The sequence below is a fragment of the Nomascus leucogenys genome, unplaced genomic scaffold, assembly GCF_006542625.1.
Source record: "Nomascus leucogenys isolate Asia unplaced genomic scaffold, Asia_NLE_v1 001372F_44823_qpd_obj, whole genome shotgun sequence".
NCBI classification, from domain to species: domain Eukaryota; kingdom Metazoa; phylum Chordata; class Mammalia; order Primates; family Hylobatidae; genus Nomascus; species Nomascus leucogenys.
The window spans coordinates 17,239-37,877 of NW_022097035.1; the positions used below are offsets into that span (position 1 = coordinate 17,239).

The following is a 20,639-nucleotide window of genomic DNA, read 5'->3' on the forward strand; positions in this document are numbered from 1 at the left end:
GGAGCAGATTCCATAAACAAAGAAGCAAAAGAGAAAATCACAATAATATATCTAAAAATATATTAACCATATTACATAAATAATTACAAGTAACAAATGCCATTTTAATTGTATAGGAGCATGGAAGAGGGAGTAATAATATGTTCAACTCAATGCTAAATAAATTACTGCCTATGGATGTGGGATGTTTCAGTGTACATGGATGTTGCAAGCGCAGGCTAAAGAAGCAATGTAAATTCACCGGTACTCTTCTCAGAATGTAAATGTACGTTGTTTTTCCATTTCTTGGCGACTTGCCATTTAATCTTCGCAGAGGAACACAGATATTATGACAATTATTTTTCCTTTCTTTTGCATCAACCATTTAAAATTCCTTTCGCCTGCTTACTATTTTAATATTAAAAGACTTTACATATGCAGACTAAAAGTCCACAGTACCCATAAATTGAGATGATACTAATAATAGTCTGAGAAATAAAGCTTGTTGGTTTCATCCCTTTTTAGCTAAATGGATTTATATATTTGCTGTAGGCCAGGATTTTCAAAATGAGGTAATGGATCAGAAATATCCGAATCACCTTGAAACTTGTTATAAATGAAAATTAACTTTGAAAAACTCAATGGGTAAGGGTCAGTAAACTGTTGTTTTAACAGACCCTCTCAGTGATTTTGATGCATGATAAAGTATAAGAATGATTGCATTAGATTAAAAATCCAATACATCATAAAATGCTTATTGGCTATTAAGCATTATATATTTTTCAAAATGTGTGAGATATATATATACATTACCATACATATATATGTGTGTGTGTGTGTGTGTATATATTTGGTTAAAAAGGAAAATAATATCAAAGTCTATCTATCTGCTCATTTATCTAACTATCCAAGCCAGAGTTACGTGCTTATATGAGCACATCCAGGCACTTACTTGAGAAAGTCCAGAAGTGAGGAATGTTGCAAATGGAGTTGAATTACCCTTTTTTCATGGTTATCTACAGGTAAAGATTGACTTGAATTAATGCCAGGTGGCATTTTTCCACTCAAATGGAGCAGCACATCATAAATGGTCTTATTATATTTGGAAAAGTCATTCTGTCTGGAAAACTTTGGGGGTGGCGAGGTTGATGAGTAGAACTGCATTTTATATACATCCCTATGAGAAAAAGACTTTAAATTAAAAACAGTCTCAAAATGTTATAGTATGGGGGAAAAAAACGTGTTCAATTCAACGACTAAATTAAACTCTATTAAAATCAACTTAGTAAGAAACTCCATAATACACTTCACTAGGCTACCACTTGTTGGTCAAAAAAGATTTGTTAAATATTATCATAGATTTCCAGTATCTCATTTAAACACACATAATTATCTAATGTTGCAACTGTCAAATCTGAAGTATTAGATTATGAATAGATCAGATCTTGAGAAACAGAACAGAGATTGAATTTAAACCCATCACCTACTAGCTGAGTGAATATGGCAAGCTATCTAAACTCATTGAGCTCAATTTTGCATGATATAAATTGGAGATAATAAGGTCTATAATAGTTTCCAAGATAGATTTCAAATGTTTATCACACATGTATATACAAAAATAATTTACACACATTTTCTCAGTATTTGTATTTTAATGCTTAGAAGGGCAAATCCTGCACATTGGCTTAATAAGCAGGGATTTTCATTTTAAAGATAAAGCCCACAGTTCTTTAAATAAGATACTGCAATCTCTAATTCCTAGTAATATTGCACAAGGTTGTGATGCATACTGACTTTTAATGAAGTTAAAAATTACCACTATTCTTGCTGTCTATAATTTATTAAATATCTCACACCACATTGTCTAATTGTTAGCAATGAGAGTCACAGATGTATCACTTGCTTGGATTGACAAATAAGTACCTGAGGCCATTTTGAATGGCAGTTACCCACTTTGGTAGACAGGAAGTTCACACAGAAGAAAATACATTTCACTGGGCAAGAAATAGACTACCACTGCTCTTCCACTTACTGAATGACATTCTAAGTTACTTGACTTTTCTGTTCCTTAGTTTCCTCATAAGTAATGGGTATGATAGAGCTAGTGTATCCTGAAGTTACCAGCAAAGAAACAAATATTTTATGGAGAAAATTAGCACCACTATTGGTCAAGATTAATGCAAATTAAAAGGAACAATAAGCAATAAAAATAGACACTCAGGGATCCCAGGTATTATAGTTGTAAGACACAGGTTTTAAACTAACCATATGTACTATGTTCAAAATTGATAATTTTGCCATGGAACAATACATTATACAAAATTTGACTAATGGAGCATTCACAAATAAAAATCTGAATAAATAAAATTAAGAAATCAATGGATGAGCCTAACAGTAGATTAAATCAAATAAAAACAAAATTACTGTAATGAAATATAGGTCATAGAATAGTATTCATACTGCAACATTTGAGAAAATGAAAATCATCCTACCTGCAAGACTAATGATGCAAAAAAAGAACAATGATGTTGATAAATATATAGGCAAATATTAACTGATTAAAAACCATAAACAAAAATAATAGTATTAAACATTATTAAATCATTATTGTTTAATAACTCCATAGTTGCCTATATATAGTTTAAGTATATTCATTTTGCTCTTACATATATATTAATATATTAAAGGATTTTGTTTATTTTTCAATTATGAGAATCCCCTACTTGGAGATTGAAAATATTCAAAAGGCTCACCCATCACTATCACCAGCAAACATGCAGTAAAATGATTAACAAATAAAACTCTTTTAAAAATAACAATTGTAGACTATCTCATTATTGTTATACTAGTGTGCAAAAGTAAGAATTCAAGGAACACAACTAGAATGAGTTATTATAGTCATTTTCATTTTAATACGTAGCTTGAATCTAAAGTCAAGTTTCTATGACTTTGTTGGACACTGTTGGCAGTATGAATAGGCAAGATGCCCAGAAATGGAGGTGACACTTCATTTTAATACTATCAAATTTATCAGTGAGCTTGCCAGCAGCTCAAAGCTGCAAAGAGAAAAGCATGCTATGCTATATATATGTGTATATATATACATACATATATAAGTATATATGTACTATATAAGTACATATACAAATATGTGTATACATACATGTATACATGCATATATGTATACAACATCTATATGTATGTATGCACATATGTACACATACGTGTGTATATATATATATATATATTATATATATATATATATAAATAAAAGTCAAATGTTCCTGAATCAAGCTGGGGAAACATCCGGCAAAGAAAGGTGAAATATTATTAATAAAACATAATTTGGAAAAGTGCTCTCTTGAAAGTGATGGGTTTTAAACTGACTCTCTACTGCCAAATACAAGAAGAGTTGGTGAACATGATTAATGAAATTAGAAATACATAACTATATTAACATAATCCTAATTAAATTTATTAATAATAGCTAAGATTTACTGAAGACTCACTAGGTCCTAAGGTCTGCTCTGACATGCATTAAATATATTATCTCATAAATGTTACAACAACTGTATTATCTCCTTTTTTACAGATGAGAAAATGGAGACATAGAGGAAATATTTTCCTCATTTCAGATCCTCTTGTTATCAAAGATAAAACATTCTACTGGATGGATTTGATTTTCTATAAGATTCTAGTATTATACTAAATGAGAGGCTCTGGGATGGAATAGGTAGCTTTGGAACAAGCTTTCCTTAAGCTTCCCCTTAAGCTTCCTGACTGGCATTCTAGGATGTGTTATTTGTATGTGGCAGCTGCAGGAAGCTTCATGCTAGAGTGGAATCCTTGGATAGCACCTATATGTACTGCAATTACTTCTCTCAGAATAAGTGGGACTTCCAGTACGATTCAAATGACTCTATGATCAGTTGCTTAGAGATCTTCCCAGCGGTGTTTATAAAAAATGTTACTTCTACAATTCACCCAGCTTGAAAAGAATAGACTATAATATTTACTACATTTTCTGTGATTATCTCTGAAACATAAATTGTGTTTTCTTGTCTATTTCAAGGGCCACTTCTATCTTCTGGTGATTTGGGGAAGAGCAAAAAAGAAATAATACCTAACGGCTTCTAGGAACTGAAAAACAGACTGATGCCCGAAGTCATTAATTATAAAGGAAGTGCAAATTAAAATCCAAATGAGATATAATCTCATGCCTGTTAGATTGACTTATAGGAAATATGAACAATAACAAGTTTTGGAGAAGATGCAGAGAAAAGGGAACCCTTGCACACTTCTGGTAGGAAGGTAAATTAGTACCGTGATATAGGAAACATTATGGAGGTTCCTCAAAAAAATGAAAATAAAACTAGGGTTTTCTAAGCATAAAATCATAACATCAGTGAAGACAGAAGTAAGACTTCTGATATTTGGATGCCTTTTGTTTCTTTCTCTTGTCTGCTTGCTCTGAAAAGGACTTCTCATACTATTTTGAATAGCAGTGGTCACAGTGAGCATCCATGTTTTGTTCTAGTACTCAAGGAAAATGGTTCCAGCTTATGCCCATTCAGTATGATGTTGGCTGTCATAGATGGCTCTTGTTATTTTGAGGTATGTTCCTTTGCTGATGACTCTGTTGAGATTTTTTATCATGAAGGGATGTTGGATATTATTGAAGGCTTTTATCACATCTATTGAGATGATCACAGTTTTTGTTTTTAATTCCTTATATGCAGTGAACCACATTGATTAATTAGTGTGTGTTGAATCAGCCTTGCATCCCAGGAATGAAGCCTACTTGATCATGGTGAATTAGCATTTTGATGTGCTACTGGATTCAGTTTTCTACTATTTTATTAAGGATTTTTACATCTATGTTCATCAGGAATATTGGCCTATAGTTTTCTTTTTTCAATGTGTCTCTTCCAGCTTTTGGTATCACAGTGATGCTGGCTTCCAAGAGTGTGTTATGGAGGAGTCTTTCCTCCTTGATTTTTTGGAATACAATCAGTATAATTGTTAACAGCTCTTCTTTGTATATCCGGTAGAATTTGGCTGTGAATCCTTTTGGCCCATGGCTTTTGTTAGTAGGTTTTTTATTACTTATTTAATTTTTGAAATCAATATTGATCTGTTCAGGAATTCAATTTCTTCCTGATTCAATCTTGAGAGGTTGTGTGCTTCCAGGAATTTATCCACATTCTCTAAATTTTCTAGTTCTTGTGCACAGAAGTCTTCATAAACTTCTCTTAGGATCTTTTATATTTCTGTGGGATCAGTTGTAATGCCACATTTAGTGATTTTGATTGTGCTTATTTGTATATTCTCTCCTTTTTTCTTTCTTAGTCTAGCTAGTAGTCTATCAATCTTGTTTATCTTTTCAAAAAACCAAGTTTTGGTTTGGTTGATTCTTTGCATATATTTTTGAGTTTCAAGTTCATTCAGTTCTGCTCTTATTTTAGTAATTTATTTTCTTCTGCTAGCTTTTGGGTTAGTTTTCCTAGTTTTTCTTTTTTTTTTAATTATACTTTTAAGTTCTAGGGTGCATATGCACAACATGCAGGTTTGTTATACATGTATACATGTGCTGTGTTGGTTTGCTGCACCCATTAATTCGTCATTTACATTAGGTATTTCTCCTAATGCTATCCCTCCCCCATCCCCCAACCCCATGACAGGCCCCCGTGTGTGATGTTCCCCACCTGTCTCCAAGTGTTCTCATTGTTCAGTTCCCACCTACGAGTGAGAACATGTGGTGTTTGGTTTTTTGTCCTTGTGACAGTTTGCTCAGAATGATGGTTTCCAGTTTCATCCATGTCTCTACAAAGGACATGAACTCATCGTTTTTTTGTGGCTGCATAGTATTCCATGGTGTATATGTGCCACATTTTCTTAATCCAGTCTATCATTGATGGACATTTGGGTGGGTTCCAAGTCTTTGCTATTGTGAATAGTGCCGCAATAAACATACATGTGCATGTGTCTTTATAGTAGCATGATTTATAATCTTTGGGTATATACCCAGTAATGGGATCACTGGGTCAAATGGTATTTCTCGTTCTAGATCCTTGAGGAGTTGCCACACTGTCTTCCACAATGGTTGAACTAGTTTACAGTCTCACCAACAGTGTAAAAGCATTCCTATTTCTCCACATCCTCTCCAGTACCTGCTGTTTCCTGACTTTTTAATGATGGCCATTCTAATGGGTGTGAGATGGTATCTGTGCTTTTGATTTGCATTTCTCTGATGACCAGTGATGATGAGCATTTTTTCATGTGTCTGTTGGCTGCATAAATGTCTTGTTTAGAAAAGTGTCTGCTCATATCCTTTGCCCACTTTTTGATGGGGTTGTTTGATTTTTCTTTCTTGTGAATTTAAGTTCTTTGTAGATTCTGGATATTAGCCCTTTATCAGATGGGTATACTGCAAAAATTTTCTTCCATTCTGTAGGTTGCCTGTACACTCTGATGGTAGTTTCTTTCCCCATGCACAAACTCTTTGGTATAATTAGATCCCATTTGTCTATTTTGGCTTTTGTTGCCATTGCTTTTGGTGTTTTAGACATGAAGTCCTTGCCCATGCCTATGTCCTGAATGGTACTGCCTAGGTTTTCTTCTGGGGATTTATGGTTTTAGGTCTAACATTTACGTCTTTAATCCATCTTGAATTAATTTTTGTGTAAGGTGTAAGGAAGGGATCCAGTTCCAGCTTTCTACATATGGCTAGCCAGTTTTCCAAGCACCATTGTTGCTTTGACAATTTGACAGAAGTAGGCTTCAGAAAGTCAGTAATAACAAACTTCTCCAAGCTAAAGGAGGATGTTCCAACCCATCTCAAGGAAGCTGAAAATCTTGAACAAAAGATTAGGTGATTGGCTAACTAGAATAAACAGTGTAGAGAAGACCTTAAGTAACCAGATGGAGCTGAAAACCATGGCACTAGGACTATGTGATGCATGCACAAGCTTCAGTAGCCGATTCAATCAAGTGGAAGAAAGGGTATCAGTGATTGAAGATCAAATTAATGAAATGAAACAAGAAGAGAAGTTTAGAGAAAAAAGAGTAAAAAGAAACGAACAAAGCCTCAAGAAATATGGAATTATGTGAAAAGACCAAATCTACGTTTCACTGCTGTACCTGAAAGTGACGGGGAGAATGGAACCAAGTTGGAAAACATTCTGCAGGATATTAACCAGGAGAACATCCCCAACCTAGCAAGGCAGGCCAACATTCAAATTCAGGAAATACGGAGAATACCACAAAGATACTCCTCGAGAAGAGCAACCCCAAGACACATAATTGTCAGATTCACCAAGGTTGAAATGCAGGAAAAAATGCTAAGGGCAGCCAGAGAGAAAGGTCGGGTTACCCACAAAGGGAAGCCCATCAGACTAACAGTGGATCTCTTGGCAGAAACCCTACAAGCCAGAAGAGAGTGGGGGCCAATATTCAATATTCTTAAAGAAAAGAATTTTCAACCCAAATTTCATATCCAGCCAAACTAAGCTTCATAAGTGAAGGAGAAATCAAATACTTTACAGACAAGCAAATGCTGAGAGATTTTGTCATCACCAGGCCTGCCCTAAAAGAGCTCCTGAAGGAAGCACTAAACATGGAAAGGAACAACCGGTACCACTGCAAAAACATGCCAAATTGTAAAGACCATCAATGCAAAATAACCAGCTAACATCATAATGACAGGATCAAATTCACACATAACAATATTAACCTTAAATGTAAATGGGCTAAATGCCCCAATTAAAAGACACAGACTGGCAGATTGGATAAAGAGTCAAGACCCATCAGTGTGCTCTATTCAGGAGACCCATCTCATGTGCAGAGATACACATAGGCTCAAAATAAAGCGATGGAGGAAGATTTACCAAGCAAATGGAAAACAAAATAAAGTAGGAGTTGCAATCCTAGTCTCTGATAAAACAGACTTTAAACCAACAAAGATCAAAAAAGACAAAGAAGGCCATTACATAATGGTAAAGGGATCAATTCAACAAGAAGAGCTAACTATCCTAAATATATATGCACCCAATACAGGAGCACCCAGATTCATAAAGCAAATCCTTAGAGACCTACAAAGAGACTTAGACTCCCACACAACAATAATGGGAGACTTTAACACCCCACTGTCAATATTAGACAGATCTACGAGACAGAAGATTAAAAAAGATATCCAGGAATTGAACTCAGCTCTGCACCAAGCAGACCTAATAGACATCTACAGAACTCTCCACCCCAAATCAACAGAATATACATTCTTCTCAGCACCCCATTGCACTTATTCCAAAATTGACCACATAGTTGGAAGTAAAGCACTCCTCGGCAAATGTAGTTTTTCTACTGCCTCAGTGTGTGAAGTTTGAGATTTTTTATTTTTTATTTTTTTTGAGACAGTCTTGCTCTGTCATTCAGGCTGGAGTGCAGTGGCACGATCTCAGCTCACTGCAACCTCCGCCTCATGGGTTCAGTAAATTCTCCTGTCTCAGCCTCCCTAGTAGCTGAGACTATAGGAGTGTGCCACCATGTTTGACTAATTTTTTTGTATTTTTGTAGAGATGGGGTTTCAGAATGTTGGCCAGGCTTGTCTTGAACTCATGACCTCCGGCAATCCACCCGCCTCAGCCTCCCAAAGTGCTAGAATTACAGGTATGAGACACTGCACCCAGCAATTTGGAATCTTTCTAATTTTTGAGGTAGGTGTTTAGCATTATAAACTTTCCTCTTAACAATGTTTTTGCTGCATCCCAGAGATTTGCTGTAAACTGATAAATGATTTCAGTAAAGTTTCAAGATACAAAATCAATGTATGAAAATTGGTAGCATTTCTAAACACCAATAATGTTCATACTGAGAGCGAAATCAAGAAGGCAGTCCTATTTACAATAGCCACAGAAAAATAAAATACCTAATAATACATCTGACCAAGGGGGTGAAAGATCTATACAAGGAGATCTATAAAACACCGCTGAAAGAAATCATAGATGACACAAACAAATGGAAAAACATTTTATGCTCATTGATTGGAAGAATCAATATAGTTAAAATGGACTTACTGCCCAAAGCAATCTACAGATTGAATGCTATTTCTACCACATTACCAATGCTATTTTTCAAAGAATTATAAAAAAACTTTTCTAAAATTCATATGTAACCAAAAATAAGCCCAAATAACTGAATGACTCCTGAGCAAAAAAAAAAAAAAAAAAAAAAAAAAAAAAAAAAAGCTGGAGGCGCTGTATTACCTGACTTCAAACTGTACTATAAGGCTACAGGAACCAAAATTGGATGGTACTGGCACAAAAACAGACACAAAGACCAACAGAACAGAATAGAGAACCCAGAAATAAAGCTGTATAACTACAGCCATCTAATCTTCAACACGGTCAACAAAAATAAGCAATGGAGAAAGGATTCCATATTCAATAAATGATATTATGATACTTGGCTAGTCATTTGCAGACAATTAAAACTAGACCCCTAACTTTCACCATATACAAAAATTAACTCAAGATGGATTAAAGACTTAAATATGAAGTCCCAATCTATAAGAATTCTAGAGGAAAACCTAGGAATCACCATTTTGGACATTGGCCTTGGGAAAGAATTTATGTTTAAGTCCTCAAAATCAATTGCAACAAAAAGAAAAAAGTGACAAGTGGGACCAGTTAAACCAAAGGGCTTCTGCACAGCAAAGGAAACTATTAACAGAGTAAACAGACAACCTATAGAATGGGAGCAAATATTTGCAAACTATGCATCTGACAAAGGTCTAATATCCACAATCTATAAGGAACTGAAACAGTTCAAAAGCAAAAGACAAATAACCCCATTAAAAAGTGGGCAAATAACATAAACAGACACTTTTCCAAAGGAGATATATAACTGGCCAACAAACATATGAAAAAGTGCTCGACATTACTAAACATCAGAGAAATGCAAATCAACATCATAGTGAGATACCATCTCACGCAGTCAGAATGGCTATTACTAAAAAGGCAAAAACAAGAGATGTTTGTGAGGCTGCAGAGAAAAGTGACGTTTATCACACACCGGGGCGTGTTGTGGCGTGGGGGGAGAGGGGAGGGATAGCATTAGGAGATATACCTAATGTTAAATGATGAGTTAATGGGTGCAGCACACCAACGTGGCACATGTATACATGTGTAACAAACCTGCACGTTGTGCACATGTACCCTAAAACTTAAAGTATAATAAAAAAAATAGAAAAAAAGTGAATGTTTAAATACTATTGGTGGGAATGCAAGTAAGATCAGCTACTGTGGAAAGCAGTTTGGAGATTTCTCAAAGAACTTGAAACAGAAATACCATTCAACCCAGCAATCCCATTGTGGGGTATATATCCAAAAGAAAATAAATCATTCTATCAAAAAGCCATATGCACTTGTATATTCATCACAACACTATTCACAATAGCAAAGACATAGAATCAACCTAGTTCCCCATCAAAGGTGGACTGGATAAAGAAAATGTGGTATATATACACAATGGAATACTATGAAACCATAAAAAAGAATGAGATCATGTCATTTGCAGCAACATGGATGCAGCCGGACCATTATCTTAAGTGAATAAACACAGGAACAAAAAAAACAAATACCGCATGCTCTCTCTTGTGGGACCTAAATATTGGGTACTCATGAACAAAAAGATGGCCACAAAAGGCATTCAGGACTAACAGAAGGAGACATGCGGGAAGGAAACAAGTATCGAAAAACTAACTGTTGTGTACTGTGCTCTTTATTTGGGTGACAGGATTATTTGTATTCCAAACCTCGGCATCACACAATATATGCATGTATATTGCACATGTACCCCTGAATCTAAAATAAAAGTTGAAATTATTAAAAAATAACAACAGGCCGGGTGCAGTGGCTCATGCCTGTAATCCCAGCACTTTGGGAGGCCAGGGCAGGTGGATCACAAGGTCAGGAGTTCTAGACCAGGCTGGCCAACATAGTGAAACCCTGTCTCTGAAAAATACAAAAATTAGCCAGGCATGGTGGCAAGCACCTGTAGTCTCAGCTACTTGGGAGGCTGAGACAGAAGAACTGCTTGAGCCCGGGAAGCGGAGGTTGCAGTGAGCTGAGATCGCGCCACTACACTCCAGTCTGGGTGACAGAGAGAGACTCCATCTCAAAATAAATAAATAAATAAATAAATAAATAAATAATAAAATATAAAATTAAAACATTAAAATAAAGCTACCACATGATCCACCTATCCCAATACTGGGTATCTATTTAAAGTACATGAAATCAGTACACTGAAACGATATAATCACTCCCAGGTTTATTACAGCATTATTCACAATAGCCAAGATATGGAATCAACCTAAGTGTCAATCAACAGATGAATGGATAAAGAAAATGTAACACTCTTGGGCCTTAAAAAAGAGTGAAATCCAGTCGTTTTTGACAACATGGATGAACCTGAAGGACATTACGCTAAGTGAAATAAGCCAGGCATAGAAAGATGAATATTACATGATCTCACTCACACATTTTATCTAAAAAAGTTGAATTCATTGAAGCTGAGAGTGAAATAGTGGTCATCAGAGGCTGAGGGTTGAGGGCCCCAGAGATGTTGGTCAAATGATACAAGGTTGCAATTATACAAGAGAAATAAATGATAAATACTTATGATGATGAATATGTTCGTTATCTTGATTTAATTATTCCACAGTGTACATATACATACCATATTAATGCTGTGTACCCTATAATTATATATGATTGCAATTTGTTCAAAAATTTGAAAAAACTCCATAAGTCGTCTAATTCATTAACTAGATCCCAAAATATGTTTATGAAGAAAAGTTATTATACAAGACAAAATATAACTTACTAAAATTTTCATAGCCTTATAAAAAAGAAAACAGACAAAGAATTATCAATAAATTCAAAAGTCCCCTCAAATAATTTCTCTTCTGCTATTCTACTTGTTTATATCGCAGCAATCAACAAATGAACTGGGTGTTATTTTCCTTATTGCTGTGAAGTGGTGTTTCTAAAGAGTGAAATTTCCCAAGGTACACATCAACAAAGAGCATTTCTGACAATCTCTATCTTCAGGTTCAAGAAAGAAGATGCACAAACATTCCAAAAAATGTTTCAATAACAAATGATATTATGATGAAAACTACAAATTTTCAGGGTATCTATTGCATTAATTTTCTCACAGCAGGGACAAAGATGAAATATTAGCCAATTCATTCCATGAAGCTAGGTTTGTCCTATTAATTAAAAAACCTGAAAAAGGTAACATATAGGAAAACTGTAGCCTTAGTTTTACCTAGGTCACTCGAATATAGAGCAGAAATTCTATAAATAGCCCATAGTCCACTATAGGTATGAGTACTGTACTCCCCGCCGTGGTTGCAGCAAGTTACCTCATTGCTGAGAAAGTAGGTAGAAAAGCTCTGAGAATATATCACACCAACAATATTATAACCAGTAACAGGCCTAAACTCCTGTTTAAATTAACAACAGAATTAAGTCACTCGATATAACCAAAACAGTTGAACTATTTTAGAAATACTGAGTAATAAAACAACACATGAAAGAAGGGAAGCAAATGCACTGTAAACGAGGAAATGAAGTCAAAGAAAAGTGAGCCCTCCTTGTTCATTAATACCATTATCTGTCTACCTGGCTGTAATCTCGATCTAGGGCTAATATTAAAAGGGCTTTCCTACTCATAGTATAACCTTCCTCATATCACAGATGAGGAAGGTGAGGTTTAGAGATTTTCAGTGCTTGCCTAAAATTATCAGATATTTAAAAGAAATTAAAGATGACATTATACTAAAAAATTTGTGTTTCCATCATTTTACTCTTCTTGCAATAACAACAATAAATTATGAGACGCTTCATAATATAGCAGTTTAGAATAAATTATTTCATATTGTATTTCACTTAAAATAATCTCAATCAATAGATTATATTTTATGATGTGACACGAAGCAAGGAATTTAGAGAAACATGGGACTCTCACCTTCTTATAGTCTCTGGAATAGAAAAAGAATGGGGTCCTTCAGGCCAGCCAAAGAGACTGAACCAGGTCTGTGCTGCATTTACAACCTTCTCAAAAAAGTAGTGTGCCTTTGTTCCTTCTTCAAGAGAAAGGAATTGTTCATATTTTTCCTTTTCCATAGATCCATCATCTTCCTTTGATGTTTCACTTTCATCCAAGTGCAAATTTTCAGGCAGTACTTCCACTCCTAAAATTCAAATTAGTTTGTTAAAAAAGGGCTACTTGACCAGGAGTAAAATATTCTGTCAGTTATTGTCATTTGTATGCAGACTAATAGAACCCATTCTACAAATTATTCTATGCTCTCAAAGAAATTCTGAGTCAATTTACTGTATCTTAAAGTCAACAATGAAAATACATTTACTTTTAAGGACCTAAGAGAAACGTTTTAACAATAGCTGGATTTCAATACACGAAAGTTACATTTTCTTCTTGCCATAATGGTATGTGAAAATATTCCCTGAAGTGGAATCTTTCATTTTTTTATTACATTAGTAAAATGTATTGACAATCTTTAGCATTATGTATTAGAAAAAATTTAATCTCATCTGAAAAAATTATACAAACACAATATTGCTTTAGATCCCAAATGACTTTCTATCCAAATCAAGTACTTTAATAAAACAAAGCATTTTCAAGTTAAAGTAATTTTCAAGAATGTAAAATGATTTCATCTTTTTTTCCAAAAATATCTGGCCATATAATGGCACAATCACATACTCACTAAAAACCTCGTATTATTTAACTTGGTTTGGCTCATTCAATAAAAAGAAAAATGTTCAATATTACCTACATCCAGAGAAATAAATATTTGAACAGTTAATGGTAAATAATAGTATGAAACTCACATATTTATCTGTGCTGACCTCTTTCTAAGACAGGAAACCTTGGCTACAGTTAGTTAGATAATGAAGAGACAAGTCCTTAGTTCTGCAGTTCCCGAACTGTGCACAGAGTGCTTGAGATGTCACAGTAAATTTACAGAGCCTCCACAGGTATTAACATTTTTGTTAAATATTACTGCAACATCTATTAGACAGCACGTAAGTACTACTCTTACATTTTTGTCCCAATGCATTTAATAAATGGAACTATGTGCTACATTTTGGCATTCAGAAAAGTAAATACTGAAACAGTAAGAGTGCTGTGAACCAAGAACATTAGAGAATCTCTACTATTGACCCTTGAAGACAACTCTCCAAACAGATGATCCATTTAAAATTAATGACAAATTCCCAATTTTCTTCATGAATTTCTTGTAATTTGTAAAAATCTAACTTTTAAATTAAATGATATTAAGGAGATCATGTCATGGACTAATTTTGGAAAGTACACTATATATTTGCTACATACCAATAAATAAGTTTCTCTTTGCAGGTTCAGCATCATTGAATTTGCTAGTGGTGTTTGTCTTTTTAATTGAAGCAGGAGAGGGTGATTTAGCATCCTGGTAGGGAGGCAAAACACCGTCTCTAGTCTTCTTAAGATATTCATCCTTATCTACAAACGACACATTGGATCACAGTGAGCAAAACATGCATTCACGTATTTCTTTATACCATCATTTAACCTGAGTTTATCTATTATCTATTGATGTATCTATCTATCTATGTATCCATCTATCTATGGCAAAGTAAAAAAAGTCTAAACACCCACTGTACATCAAATAAGATGTCAAATAGGAAAAGGATAACATAAAAGTTGATAACAATTTTCTAAACTAAATGAATTTTTTTGGTAAGGCAATTGTTATGGTACATCAAAGTTATTAGAGAATGAACAATGTTCAACTTTAGCGAAAAAAGAATATGAAAATATTTTAAATGTTTCTACATCCAAATAAATGAAATTATTACATATGCTGTTCAAAATAAGATATAGGCATAGAGTCACCAGAAAAACTAATTCCTTCCTAGTTAACTCTCTGTAATAATATGACAGCTTGGTTATGAACTGATACCATTTTTGTACAGATTTCAATCTCGATTTCAGTTACAGTTGCTATATATGTATATTAGGGTCTGCCATAGTGTAAATCTGAATCCAACCAAAGGCAGTGCTGGCCAAGAAAAGCCAGTAGGTGTGACCTAAGGCCAAGCCTCAAAATACATATGCGATTTACATATATTCATAGTCTTGATGCAGGACAGGTGGGCCCCAGAGTGGACCTTAGCCTGCAAGGGTTCTTCGCTTTGTCCAGGAAAGAATTCAAGGGCAAGCCAGAGGTAGAAGTAAACAGCTTAATTAAAGAGGCAGTGTTACACCTCCAGCAATATTACAGCTCCATGACTGCCCTTGGAGAGCAGGGCTACCCCTAGGCAGAGGGTAGCAGCTCAGGGCAGTTTTGCAGTCATATTTATTCCCATTTTTAATTGCATGCAGATTAAGGGGCGGTTTATGCAGAAATTTCTAGGGAAAGGGTAGTAATCCTTGGATCATTGCCATGTAAAGGGGCGGTAACTCCCAAATGTTGCCATGGCAATGGTAAATTGACATGGCACACTGGTAGGCATGTCTGATTGAAAGCTGATTTTGCAGCCAGGTGAGGTGGCTCACGCCTATAATCCCAGCACTTTGGGAGGCCAAGGCAGGCGGATCACCTGAGGTCAGGAGTTCAAGACCAGCCTGGCCAACATGGTGAAACCCCATCTCTAGTAAAAATACAAAAATTAGCCAGGTGTGGTGGCACGTGCCTATAGTCCCAGCTAGTCGGGAGGCTGAGGCATGAGAATCGCTTGAACCCAGGAGGTGGAGGCTGCAGTGAGCCCAGATTGTGCCACTGCATTCCAGCTTGGGAGACAGAGGGAGACCCTGTTTCAAAAAAAAAAAAAAAAAGTAAAAGAAAAAGAAAGCTGATTTTGCCCGCACTCTGTTTTAGCTAGTCCTCCATATGGTCCATTGTCCAAGCATCCAAGCCCCACCCTGGTGTCAAGTCCCAGCTCCTAACTCAGTCTAATTCTGTCAAAAAAGCATAGACTCTGCAGTTAGAAAAATCTGATTTGAAAACTTGGCACGCCTACTCCTACTCACAGTTAAACTGTGAGTATGTTATACAAATTATTTAAAACATGTATTCATCCATAAAATGAGACCAAAGTTTCTGAGCTCATGAGTTTGTTGTGAAGATTACATTAAAGGCAATAACAAATATAAATGAGCTTTTATATGCTAACTTTCTTGCACTCTTTCATAACAGAGTCATTCAGAATTTGCCTGAGACTCTGTAGTCAATAGGTGTGCATTATTTCCAGAATGCTACACCACTATAGACTTCACAGAAGTGAGCCTCAGAGAACTCAATGATAAAATTATTTGTGGTAGATGCATTAGGCCAAATGTTTTTAACTTACCATTAAATGATAAAAATTTCCTGGTGGAATGCAAAGCCACATCTATACACTTTCAACTAAACTCAATAATTCACTTTTTAAAAGAATTTTGCAGATGAACTATACTAAAATAATCATACTGCTTTACTTTTAGATATACTTGATATGTTTTAAGATTTTACCTTTATTGATCACATCATACCTTAGCACACACTACCAAAGTATGTGGGATCTGAGACCTTAAATTTCATTAGAATTCCCTGGGATAAGCTGCTCAGCCTCTCTACATATTCAGATTTTTAATTTGTAAAGTGAGATATATAAGGGCATCTAACTCAGAACTTCTGGGAGGACTAATTTAAAGGACAAATATAAGGCACTTGGCAGAGCACCATAGACCTGGTAAGCATTAAATATATATTAGAAATTATTACTATACCTATTTCTACAGATGTTTTAGGATATTTAAGAATTATAATTTCTTTCTTTTGAAATATTTCCCCAAATGGATGTATTATTTTAACACATAGACTCTATGCTTAATAATCTAACAACAAGGTTTTATTTATTTATTTATTTTAAAGAGATAACAATATTATTTATTGCCCAGTAATTAATCATTATTTTCTGGAAGTAAATTATAAAGCATATAAAAATGATAATGCGATCACAACCACAGTGATAATAGCAATAATAATGAAATATTATTAATAACAATAATTTCCATGTATTTGCAGTCTGTGGGTCCTCACAAAAGTTCTTTTAAATAGGTAAAACAGATATTATCAGTATTCTGTTACTGTTCTGTCATGCACATTTTGCTTAATAAAAGATGGTAAATTTGAAGCTTTGAGAATAAAAGATAAAACCATATGGCATAATGGTGTGGTTAGAACACGAATGAGAATTGCCATCATCCAATTTGTGTGACTCTTCGTAACTATTATGTTGTATAATCTGAAATCCTCCCCCTGGAAGTACAGTAGAATATAAAAATATTATGTCAATATTAGTCAAAAAAATCTTTTTTTTTTTTTAATTGAGGAGTCTCGCTCTGTCGCCAGGCTGGAGTGCAGTGGCATGATCTTGGCTCACTGCAACCTCTGCCTCCTGGGTTCAAGCGGTTCTCCTGCCTCAGCCTCCCGAGTAGCTCGGATTACATGCACGTGCCACCATGCCCAGCTAATTTTTGTATTTTTAGTAGAGACGGGATTTCACCATGTTGGCTAGGATGGTCTCGACCTCTTGACCTTGTGATCTGCTTGCTTCAGCCTCCAAAAGTGCTGGGATTACAGGCGTGAGCCACTGCACCCAGCCAAAAAAAAAATCTTTAAATTTTGACAATGTGTGTTAAAATTTTGAGATATCTATCTCTCCCTATACATCTCCACTCTGCCAACTGCATTATTCCATAAATTGCTTTAAAATAATTTTTCGGTGTTCAGAATATTCTATTTCACATATAACCCATTCTTTTATGAAAATATATAGCTAAAAGATGCCTTCCTGATGGTTTATGATTCAAGTAATCCATTTTGCAATACTGAATAAATACCTTTTATCTGCTAAACACTGTGTGAGGCACTATCGACACAAGGGTGAAAAAGAGAGAGGTGATTCCTCCTCTCACAGACTTTATAGATAGCAACATTTAGAAAAAGACACCGATAATAGGCAGGTTAAGTCAAAATGTAGTAAGGGCTATGACAGAAGAATTGCACAGAGCTATGAGGATACACCAGAGAAACACATAATTTTTGCATGCAGAGGCAGGGATCTTCTATAACTATGTACGGTGTCATGGGTAAAATGCTCCAGTCATAAGAAAGAATATCAGTAAATATCAAGATGCTCAAAGAACTTGCAGAAGATTAATGTGGCTTGAGCATAAAGGGAAAAATGTCCAGAAATGACAACTAAGCCACTTGCTAACATGTGTGGTCTTGTAGGCTTCATCCACCTAGCAATGATATTCTATGGAAAGATTTTACACCTGGCAATTAAAGAATGAATTTTCAGTTTGTAAATATCACCGTGGCCATTGTGTGAAGGTAGGTATGTGAAAGGGGAGACCACTGTGGGAGGAAGGAGAACAGTTTAGAAACCCGTGCAACAATCCTGGAAAGGTATTATGGCAGCTTGAATGTTTGTAGTGGCAGTGGAGAGGGAGAAAAGTGAATGGATTTGATAAATATTTAGGCAGCAAAAGGGACAGGAATTGGTTGACTGGAAGCGGAGTGTGACAGAGAAGACACTGCCAATGATGGCACTCAGGTTTCCGGATTTGGCACCTGTATGGACTATAGGTACAAACATAGAGATGGGGTATATAGAGAAAAAATGTCAGAGAGAGGACTTCAGTTGGGGTTCTGTTGTTTTGGGGGTGCCTATAGGAATACAATGAATGGCATCCAGAAGACAGTTGAATTCCAAATTCCTGAATCTCTGAGAGGAAACAAGGCTAGAGGTATAGCCCATGGATATAGCTGAAGTCATGGAAGGAAGAAGGGAGGGGGCAGAACTATTGACACAGACAATTTAAAAGTACAGATAGAGGAACAGGGAGGAATCTATGAAAGATGCTCAGAAGGAACAGTCAGAGAGGTTAAACGAGACCAAAAGAAGTACGGTATGTGGAAACCCAGACAAAGTTTGAAGATGGAGAAAGAGAATAGTCAACAGTCTTAGCTGTGCTCAGTAGTTTAGTAATGGCAGAATAATGCATAAATTCTTCTTCCTCACCCCTGAATTTTTTTCCTGTTAAAGGCAGCTGAAGTATTCTAATTGTTTAATTTCCTCTGCTGCTTTTCTCCTTCTCCCTGGGAAGTTGAGTGATTTATTTTACTGTTAGATTTGGAAAGAATTAATAAGGAATGCATGGCCTGAAGCTACCGTTTTTGCTCTTTGGGAATGAGCCTGCTGGCCACTGAGAAAATATAGTCTACTTTCTCCTTTCTACTGTCTTCCTAGATGTTCACTCAAAGCAGCTAAGAGGGAGACAGAAATGAAAAGATAAGCAAGGTTACTTGATTGAGAAAGGTACCTGGGTAAAGGGATTCAGATAAAGGAATGAGTTAAGGCAAGAGAGAGCCCTGGCTCCCAGCTTCGTGACCAGTAAAAAGAGTCACGATACATGCTTGTGACTTGCTTGTCACAATCCAGTTCCAATCCAAGAGGGTATTTGGAAGTTCAGAGTGGTACTGCTTAATGGCCTCTATTTCTTCTGAATAGTAAGAAAAAAGAGTCATCCCCTGAAATTAAGGTAGAATAAGACTAAATATGTTTCATCAGAGTTGTAAATATTTGAAGAAACAAGTGAAGAATATGAGAAAATTGGTTAAAAACAAACAAAAAACCTGTAATTCAGCACTAAAAATTAAGAACTTGACGATCTACATAAATGGGATTTTTTTTGTTACCCACTCTCCCTCCTTTCTCTAATGTACTCCCCTGTTTCTTGCCTTTCATATTTCTCCCTGCTCACTAGCTTGTTTAGTATTCTTAGCTTCTCTCACAATCTCCCCTGCAGCAATTCCAGGCTGGTCTAATGACCACACTCTGTACCACTTTAATTCATCACACATCCCAAGAATTGTTCCCTTTCTAAACACTGATACTCAAAAAATGACAGAAGGTTCCCACTGCTACAGAATAAAGGGCATAGCATTATGGTCCTGTACCTACATTTACTGCCTTACACCTCCTGTCACACCTGCATGTTTTTGCTATATTGTCTTTTGCCCAAATCGTTCTATTCAAACTAGATCATCAACTTTTGGAATTAACAGACATGCACATTCTACTCTCAATGACAAGCACAGCTTCCATCAGAGGCAGCTGTTTAATAAACAATTGATAATTTTAAATTCACTTTATTTCTAGATGTTGGCCAAGAACCTATACAGTGAGAGTTAGGGATAAATAAGTCATACGTAGCTTACCATTCTTTAAAATAATGTTTTGCTTATCCGGATGAATTGCCATATATGGGTAAATAGTAAGAATGCAGTTTTCTGCTGTTGCAGTAACTGGAAGTGAAAACCTGAAAGTGAAAACATTGCATTTCAATACAATAAAAATGTCTGATGCAGTAAATGCAATGCATTTAAATATCCCAGATGCCCTTAATGATGAAGACATGATTTATTCATTTTTTCTTTCTACTTACTTTGTTTTTTTAACCATCTACTCAATGTTAATGATTTTTAAAATTTTTACTTTTAAAGATTTTAACAGATAGTATACATTTCACTGTCAAGT

The 20,639-nt window shown here is 35.4% G+C and overlaps 1 protein-coding gene across 1 annotated transcript in view; it reads right to left on the reverse strand.

Annotated features, from left to right (window-relative positions):
- LOC115834138 (cilia- and flagella-associated protein 47-like) overlaps window positions 1–20,418 on the reverse strand; it is a gene marked incomplete at its 3' end in the record, with an annotated part of 34,423 nt that extends 14,005 nt beyond the window's left edge. The window contains exons 1-4 of the mRNA XM_030808898.1: window positions 20,321–20,418; window positions 14,404–14,550; window positions 13,012–13,237; window positions 932–1,156 (exon numbers count right to left, since the gene is read on the reverse strand). Of these exons, the coding sequence (XP_030664758.1) occupies window positions 932–1,156; window positions 13,012–13,237; window positions 14,404–14,550; window positions 20,321–20,363 (641 nt within the window). The remainder of the gene's footprint in view (window positions 1–931; window positions 1,157–13,011; window positions 13,238–14,403; window positions 14,551–20,320) is intronic.
- Window positions 20,419–20,639: the final 221 nt, after the last annotated feature.